Source organism: Stegodyphus dumicola, chromosome 7, assembly GCF_044657685.1.
Source record: "Stegodyphus dumicola isolate Sdum_Otavi_A_Nest chromosome 7, ASM4465768v1".
Taxonomy (NCBI): Eukaryota; Metazoa; Arthropoda; class Arachnida; order Araneae; family Eresidae; genus Stegodyphus; species Stegodyphus dumicola.
In genome coordinates, this window is record NC_140774.1 from 80,204,631 (window position 1) to 80,214,599 (window position 9,969).

Consider the following 9,969-nt stretch of genomic DNA (forward strand, 5'->3'; position numbering starts at 1 on the left):
TTCTTAAGGTACATTTTCTCAATTTGACAAACATGCATTTCAGAAACAGATCAAATATGCACCTTTTTCTAAATCAAAACAAGTTTAGAAGGGAATCAAATTATTTTAAAAGAAATAAGATAGACTAATCGCAGAACGCTAAATCTTTTCAGAAAATAAAGAATATGGAATTCATGATCGCCATGAGGTGATACTCGTTATCCAGGTTCACTAAATTACAACAAGTTAAAATTTTAGCGTTTTCTTTACTTATATACATTAATTTATTTTTATATAACTTGATTGTACATTCACCTAAAAGGTTTTTGATTTATCTCATTTCCGGTGTGTTTTGAAAAAATCCTGCATGTGTATGGAGCAAAGTGGTTCAAATCTGTGTTCTTCAAGGGTTGACAGTAAACAATAGCTCATTAGTTAAACAGAATCTTATTTCGAATACTTACTCTACTTTATAATACTTAGCTTATTTCGAAGAAATTTCAATTCATGGCTTATTCTTTGGAAATTCCACAAATATAGATTTTATAACCGAATCTTTAATGAATACCACTTACATGGGTTGTTCTTCTGTTTTGAGGCCCGTTATAATTCATTTACAGATTATATTTATTTACAGGCATATTATAATTTATTTACAGGCTTTAATTTTGAAAATTTTTATATGTTCTATTCTAAGATAAAACGGAATGTTTTTGATCAAAGATACTCAAGTTTTATTGCTCAAACGCCCTTTTCTGAAAACACGACCATTGTGTCAAATAGTCGAAAGATACTTTAACTTCATTTGTATTGCAACATGATTTACGATATCCTTAATAATATCATTTGATACATTTTTACGTACAGAATATGCTAATATCTTTTAATACCAAATGAAATTATTATAAGCTTCAAATATGTGATATAACGTCTCAGAGAACGATTTTGAATAGATAGTGATTTGTTAAGGGATGTGAGCACAAACAGTGCTTAGATGCTGAAAGCGGTAAAAAAAAATCACTTTTGAGGATATTCTACATTGACAGTCAGTGATCGTTCTTTAATTCTTTATGTAGGTTGCGATATCATTTTAAATTTTTTATTCCTGTGGAAATTGTTATCTCTTCAGGGAATATTAAGTATTTAGACATATAAAAACATTACGCCAATCGGTTTCATCGAAAAATTTGTATTTTGAATCGACTTCACAGGAATAAAAATATTTTACTCTTTTTAAATGCTTTCAAACTTTATTGAAAAAAAGCAAGATGAATGGAAAAATAAAATTATCCTATGTTTAATCCTCAGTAAATCTATATTTGACCTATATAAAGAAGGTAAAATGATTATTCGTAATTTCCGATTATCTGAACAGTCTGCGGTTTGAGTCAGATCGACCGATGGGAATTCAACTCTACTTCTTTCAGTTCAAAGTAATAGTATTAAATAAAATGTCAGAAGATATATGTAGCTAGTTTAATAGTTACTTCATGTAGTGCTGCTTTCTGTTTGACTATATTAGTAAATGTATGTTTTTATTACAGGAAAATGAAAAGGACTCTGTAACATCTAATTCATGTAAAATTGTAGCCAAAAGTAAAGGAAAGCCACCACCACCGCCACCTCCAAAAGGAGGAGAAAATAGCACAGAGTGCCAAAAGGTATGAACATTAGTTTGCATTTAAAAATTCCTAGCATTTGCAAAGCTACCTTATTTGGGAAAATTCTAAAATATAAAACTTATTTATAAGATCAACATAGTCAGTCAATTAGATCAATAATAAAGGAAAATTTCTGAACTCATCAGTATGAGTGTTTTAACTTCTCTGATTGCAAGACTTGCATTTTCTCAGCCTTTAGCATTTCGTCTGGACGACAGGGATGATGAAATGCTAAATTCTGATTAATGACTGGTAAAATTTTGCCATCTGCAATTTTTCATACTGAAGAGAAAAGATGTGTGTCCTTTTTTTAGAGATCATTCCAGTCGAAAACTTACTTTAAACAGTTGGCTTTCCCTAATAGTCTGCATAAGATAACTCCGGTAGATTCGATGCATAATGCTCACCCATATTACTCTGGTTAAGTACCACATGAGGTAATTTCTGTTTAGCAACAACTGAAAGTTTTCTCATAAAGTTCCGCTAAATAAATGCGAACAATACCAGTGAATGATACATTTTCATACTCTAGTCATTCTATCCCGTTGAAGAAAGAGGATCTCCAGAGCACTTACTTTTCTCACGCTCATTAACACAGACACATTACAACGTTAGATCAACTACAAGCTAACTCGAGTTTCGAAGATATATCCTAAACAATCCAAAATTTTATCAAAAAATCAACAATTTTGTAAAATACCTTTCGAGAAAAGAGCAAGCTATTTGTGAGAAACAACTGCTATGAAAAAGTCTTTACATTAGTATACAAATTCTTCTAAATAATAACTGCATGAAAATGTTTTGGAAATTTTGCACGGGGAGTTTATAGGATGCAATAAAGTAAAACCCTAAAGGTAACCTAAATTATTACAAAATAATGCCTCAGAAAAGCATAATTTTTAAATAAAATTGCTCTCTCTTAAAAATATTGATAACAGAGATTGATTAAAAGACTGATAAAATATCGTGCCTACAGAAATATCTTTATCAATTTTTTAATAATTATATCTGCAAATTGTATAGTTCTTTGTTTTTATTGCTAGGTTACAGTGAATGGACAAATACCTAGTTTCCAGAGTCAGACTCTTCCAAGATTTGATAAAAGTTCAAATTCTGAAGAGAAACCATCCGACAGTAACGAACATGCCAAATCTTCTGCACTGACATTCAGCAATGGTTTCAAGACAACAGTCACAGAAAAAGGACGCCAACCAGAAAAAAATTCTTCTAATGCAAAATCAAAATATAAAACAGGAGCATTAGTAGAAGTCACTCCATGGACTACCAGGCTTTGATTAATTTATTTGCGTGAACATGTGCAATATATTAGAGCAAACGTGCAGAATTGTTTTCTTTTTTGAATCCTTTTTGGTATGTATGTGTATGTCTGCTTTTTTATTCATCAAATCAGGAAATGTTTTAAAATGAAAAACAAATACCTTTCTCATAAATATAGAAATAATGTGCCACAATGCATATCAACGAATATCGTTTCCCATAAAAGAAGTATGCAACATAACGTTATGGTTATAAAAGGTAGAAAATAATTTCCTTTCTTTTAAAAGGCAAGATAATGATCAATGCTTTTTTCTGTATGTCTTCATATTTGCTCCATTACTTGCTAAAAAAATACCTGAAACTACTTATTTCCAAAGAACAATATAAAATATTCTACTCAAATTCGAAAGGTGCAATGATATGTTTTTTTAACTCAATCAGGGAGTTCTTTGTAGATGATATCTTTAAAGACAGTGTCTTTAAACTCCCAAAAGAAATAAATCACTTTGGTGGGCATTTTCTCAAGTTACCCCTTTCTTCAGAGCACCTCTTCCCTGTACTGACACTGTTACTATTGTTTTTATTATCTGATATTTTGTGTGAGACTTGACGCCGTCTCAGAAATGATGAGAAATAATTTCTGAAATCCTTCCCACCATAAATTATTTCTTCTTATTATCCATAATTGGTCCATTGGAGGTCAAGTAAGCATGATTTATTAATTTTAAATTTGTCCGCAATATACATATCAGAGCATCATATCTTAACGTAAAAATTGTTAATAAAAAATTCTTTAGAACTTTTATGTGAATGCTTCAAATATTCGTTCATTGTGAATCTGTATGGCGTGTATGTATATCTAAGCACTTTTATGTAAACTATTTCTACAGCTTATTGTAACTCCGTCCATTGAAAGTAAATACAATTCTTCTATGTGTGAGTGTGTGTGTGTGGTGATTTCTATTTTTAAAAACATGTTACATGTCAAGCATTTGGAACTTTCTAAAAAATTTTTGTAATTTTTCTACTGCTTGTATATTTTACCTACATTTGTGTAAAATTTACTTATAATAAAAAATTCCAAAATTTCTGTTTCTGTTGCCTTTTAAATTTAATTTTGTTAATATTTAATCACCGTTGCACAATAACAGGTTACATCGGTAAAGTAATCAATTATCAGAAAATAGTAAAAGAGTTTCCATTACATTGCGGAAAACATTTAGTAATTTAAACTATAGTATAAAAATTTCCCAATTTGATGCACTTGTTTAAAGTATAGATATTTCACAACAACAACTGAAATTCAGGATTTGTTCTATCTAAAGTTTTATAACTTTTAAAATGGGTAGTTTTTCTAGTAGGTTTAGTTTTTCAACGAGGGAAAAAATCCATAGACATTTTTAATCTGTTAATGTCCTTTGAGAAAAACAGTGTCTTTTTTCATGCTCACTAGTTTCAAAAACCGTACTAAAGAGTTTATTCAAATTATGCTTCAGATTTTGAACATCGTATAGGCAGCATTTTAAAAATGGTAATTTTTTGATAAAATCATATCATATATTTTCAGTTTCTATTACAGTATACGGAGGTAAAATAAAAAATAAAAAAAAATTACGAAATTTCTAGTTAGAACAATTATTTATTTCATGTGGCGCAATTCAATTAAAAGGTTTTTCAGCAAAATATTTTTAAAAACTGTATTCATTTCACAGAAGCAATTATTAATTTATTTCCAGAAGTGATAATGCATCATCGTTTTTATATGTAATAAACATTGAAAATTTCATATGCTTGAATTCTGAAAATAATCAACTCTGAAAACGAAAATTTTCGATTTTTGCTTTAATATTTTACGAATTTCATACTGAAATAACAATAATTAAAATTTAGTAACCAGTTTATATTATTCGGTGATATTATAAAGTAATGTGGTCCAGAAAATGAATTAAATTTCACTGATAAAAGAAGAAGAACACATGTGGGTAAAAAAATCGTGCGATATAGAAACTACATTAAACAATAAATAAACTAACAAAAAATAGAATGTCAAACATTTTTTGAATTAATGCTTCAACAGCAAATATTTAAAAATTTTTCAGCAACATCTCTCTCTTTCTTTTTAAAAAGTAGGAAATATACCTTTCAAGTATTTTGCTCCTCTACAAATATGAAATATTCTTCCTGAATTATTACATAAAAAATTCAATTCTTACGCTTTTATGTTGGATAACGTGGTAATAAACGTTAAGCAATATGCTTTGAAATATTAATTTTTTCCAAATAACTGCTAAGATTGATTCTGTAAAGTATTACAGTATTTCCATGCTTTCGTCATTAACAGCACGTAACACATCTATTCATTCTGGGTCCCGGTGAAGCACACACACACACACTGGCTTAATACCTACAGTGGTTTTTCTTTTATATGGAAAAGAGTCTTTTTTTTTTTTTTTTTTTTTTCCCCTATATCAGTGTTTTTATATGACATCAAAAGGGGAAATCCCGTGAAATAAGTTCGAGGATTTGTAGCCAAGGATTGGGTTCGTTCATTTTAATCATCATCCTGGAAAGCGTTGGAGTAAGACATCCTCCGCAACCACTGCAAAGTATAATTGCTTCATTCTTATGAATGATGCTCTATGAAATTCCACCTCTGAAGATTCCTATTAGAGGAAAGGCCTATCATGCCTAGTTATATGCAATTACTGGCAGTAATACCATACTTCCCATTATTTTTCAGTCTATTGATTCATACTGTTATTGACAAAATATTTCATTAGTTCTTTTGTGTTTTTAAAACTGTTTTATACCATTAATAAAATATTTATTAACGTATAACATTTTAAAATATCTTTTTTCCCTTTAGCTCATTTTTAGGCTTTATAAATAGTGAAAATATTTGAAACTAAGCAATTCTGTAACGAGGCAGGATAAGTTGACGACATTTCTTAACAGCTACGGCTGCTTTTAAAGCTGAACTTTGATCAGTCGACGTTGAGAAGAGGACAATAAAACTTAGAGCAATCCAAAATTTAAGTTGATAGGACTTCTAAAACAAATTTGGAAAAATCATCTAAATTTGAATTCAAGATGCCTATCGATATACAATGGTGAAATTAATTAAGAGAGTTTGCATAAAAAGAACTGAACTGAAGGAAACAACCACTGCTTCTAGATAAAAGTGCAAATCTTGTATGGCAAATACGTAAGCGTACACGTGTGTGTAGGCGGAGGCAGAAGAAAAACAGGGTTTATAAGCGTGTGGTGGCTAAGACGAATTGCTTTCGCTAGCACACCTCTGCGAATTTCTTGGTGTTATCTTGCAGCAATCGGTTAAATTCACATCGGTGCAGTAAAAATGAGTAACCACCAACATTTAGATGATGGTGGCGAATTGTGGGGAGGCTAAAGGCAGGCCAATCGCAAGTCCAGATATACAGAGAGTTTAATTAAACACGCAGCGTCGTGTGTAACTTGGGGAAACAATTGCAGGATACTGGATCCATCGAGAGAAAGCCTGAGCAAGGTTGTCCAAGAGCCACGACGTCCAAGATCGCTATTTGTCCATTTTAGCGAGGCGTAATAGAGGGGCTACAGCTTCTCAGCTCTCTCGGAACCTGTATGCAGCCACAGGAATCCGTGTAACATTGGTAACTGTTTCCAAAAGGCTGAATGAGAGAGGATTGTTTGCCAGAAGACCGGCTGTTTGCGTCCCGCTCACGTCTACGGACAGGAGAGTCCGATTAGCATAGCGATTGGAGTACGGAGCAATGGGCGACCGTTCTGTTCACCGACGAGTTCCGTTTCAGCCTAAACACAGATTCTTGCCGTACTTTCATATAGAGAGAGCCAGGGACCTGCTACCTACCCTTCGATGTCCGCGAAATCAACAATTATGGCGGTGGTGGTGTAATGGTCTGGGCAGACATTATGTTGGATGGCCGCACACCTCTCCACGTCTTTGATAGAGGCTCTGTGACTGGTGTGAAGTATAGGGATGAAGTCTTGGAGCCCTATGTTCTCCTCTTCCGGATGAAGTGGGCCCCGAGTTCATCTTACAGGACGATAACGTGAGGCCACATAGACCTCTTCTGGTCGACGAATTTCTCGAGAGTGAGGATATTCGACGGATGGATTGGCCAGCCAAGTCTCCAGACCTCAACCCTATAGAATATATTTGGGACGCTCTGGCGAGGACGATTACAACTCGCAACCCCCCCCCCCTCCGAGAACCATCCAGAAGCTGAAAACAGCGTTGCTGAATGAGTGGGACCAATTGCCACAGGCACTGATCAACTGTCTTATTTCCAGTATGATATCACGCTGCGAGGCCTGTATGGCTGTAAGAGGGGACCATACCCGCATTAACCCATTTCTTTTGTGTCTTCTGCGACCGCTGTTTCAGATCTTCAGACTTTCATGAGTGTTACACACGAACATGTGTGTCTATTATAACTGTTGAATGTTTATTTTGTTTGTATTATATCAACCTATGTTCATTTTTTATTAAAATCTGCCCAGTAGTTCTGGAGATCGTAGATCAAATATGAAAATTCTCTTTATTTCTTACACCATTGTATTTTAAAAATGAGATGAAAATTATTTGGTACATAATGTGATAATTAGTAATAGACAAAAATAAATGTTGAAACGAAAAGAGTTCAAGAAATTTAAATTTTCAATTATGTATCTACATTTGAATGTTGCTGTGGGTAATGACATAAGATTATATGATTTTGATAAAGAATAAGACGGCATAAATGCACTTGAAAGTAACAACGAACGTGAATGAAAAGTTTTCTTTTTGGTAAGTAATATTTCATTTTCTTTCAAAAATAGGAATGTTATTTTAAAGCATTAACATAAACAGTAAAATAAAAATGATGTTTTAAAGGCGTTACACTTTCTTTTGTTCTTACTTAAGGTTTTAAAGAGTAGAAGAAAAGTGTAGACTATCAAAAAAGGGGAGTTTGTTTCCTCCAAAGTAAAAATATAGATTGCACTTCTAACATAAATTTTGATTTTCGGTAAAGAGTAATTTTAAATATGTAACAGCATAGTTAAGCGTAGTTACTCACGAGCATGAATAAATGACCCAGGAAATCTTCAAAGGAAACCTATGACATAAAAGACTGACAAAAAAGGTTAGGGACATGACGGCTAAGGTTAGGAAAATATAAAGAACTTTTTTCAAACTCTTATTACTTACGATCTTGCACGATCTGAAAACAGTTGAAGGGCAGCAATTCTGGGTATTTTTTTTAAACCCTTTCATTCTTTTTTATAAAACGAAAAATTTTATTAACAAAATAAAATTATTTTAAATATACTTTAAATTATGTTTATTAAATATTTATCAAAATAACGATGGGCATGGAATTACGACATTTATTGAAGATAGACTTTAATTTCTAAAGATCTCATCTATAACTCATATAGGGTTTCACTATTTCACTATTATCAGAATCAGTCTTGGAATTCTATGATTGTTGATTGAAGTTTACACATTGTGTATACAAAATTTGAAATTTTGAGGATGTAGACACCACACGACTTCCTCATACAGCTCCTTAAAATAAACACATTTTTTGCTGTATTAGAGGTAACAAACAAAATTAATAAAAAGAATTTTTTTTTTAATAATTTCTTCTTATTATGTCAAGTTTTAGGGATAATTTATGTTCTTTGTTTATAGTTTATAACTTTTGATTTGACTTCTATCTTCAAATACTTGAAGTTATTTTTGACATTTTATATATTTTAAAACAAAAAATAGTGTTTATAATCACATTCCGCATAACGTTCGAGAAGAGAAGAAAATAAGCAAGTTTTATTGTACAGTGCTGCCATCTGTTAAATATATTTCAGACCAAATTTGCGTTATATTTTTGTTTGATTTACATCCAACAGATAGCAGCACTATATACATTTTTGTGAACACATTTTATGATGGCGTTTCTCCAATGCATGGTCCTCGAAGTTTAGTTTTAACTTATAAACTAATTAAATTAATTTTAATTTATATTAATTAAATTAGAAAAACTGAAATGACTGGACAAAAAGGAAATAAATTAAATTACGACACAATAATTTACCAAACTGTTGATTTTAATTATCTTCAAGGATTCTTCTGCAAGAAATTGGCTTTCACGACGGGTTACTATGGGAAACTGACTTACGGACGCTGACAAGAAAACCAATCGCAAACTGCCCCGAGAGAAGTATTTGGTCTAGTGAAAAATGAAAGATCTTATTACAATAAATTAAAATAAATGTAAGTAATTAATGAAGTAAGACTATAATGAAGATTACAGTATATAAAAATGAACGTCATTTACACAATTGCGACAGAAAGTTATTAATTTATTTATATATATATTTTTTAAAACCAATGAGACATTAAAAAAACCTCACAAGTCGTTTCTAGAAAATTTCTCAAAACAATTTTAGCCACAGCAGATTTTGGACATAAAGACAATATAGTATTAATAGAATGACCTTAAAAAGAAGACTAATTTAATCCTTCTAATTATCAATTCCACTATATCTCCCCATTCTAGCCTTTTAAGACTAGATTACTAAAATCAATCAATTAAAAACTTTCATGGCGTGAGTGGCATAAAGAAAATAGTTTTCACTATATATAATTTTGAGTTTTGGTAATTTGTACATTATTATTATTTGTTTTAATATAAGGCCGCTGGTGGCTAAAGTAGCTAAATTTTTCCCGATTTCCGTGTTTAGATTAACGAATTGATTACATGGGTTGCTTTCATGGCCTCCTCTATGTATGAAAAAAGGTATAACCTCGTTTCAAGTAGAAATTCCCCCCCCCCGAAGGCATCCTTCTTTTGACCGCAGTTAATAACAATCTAATAATTTCGGTGGAAGAACTGGATAAACCTTTAAGTAAAACAAGCAAATGCTTGAGGGATCAAGAAAAGAGGGACCACAAAATGGTTGGGAGGAACTCAGAGAAGAGGTCACAACAAAACTTCTAATTTCCGGTTTTACCTTTGTATGTATCGTGCAGCTAATTCAAGATGAGAGA

At 31.7% G+C, this 9,969-nt stretch overlaps 1 protein-coding gene across 1 annotated transcript in view; it reads left to right on the plus strand.

Moving 5' to 3' along the window:
• LOC118203334 (uncharacterized) overlaps nt 1-4,008 on the plus strand; it is a 128,643-nt gene extending 124,635 nt beyond the window's left edge. Inside the window, exons 13-14 of the mRNA XM_085820514.1 lie at nt 1,524-1,640; nt 2,684-4,008. Of these exons, the coding sequence (XP_085676640.1) occupies nt 1,524-1,640; nt 2,684-2,935 (369 nt within the window). The 3' untranslated portion in view covers nt 2,936-4,008. The remainder of the gene's footprint in view (nt 1-1,523; nt 1,641-2,683) is intronic.
• The last annotated feature ends 5,961 nt before the right edge of the window (nt 4,009-9,969 follow it).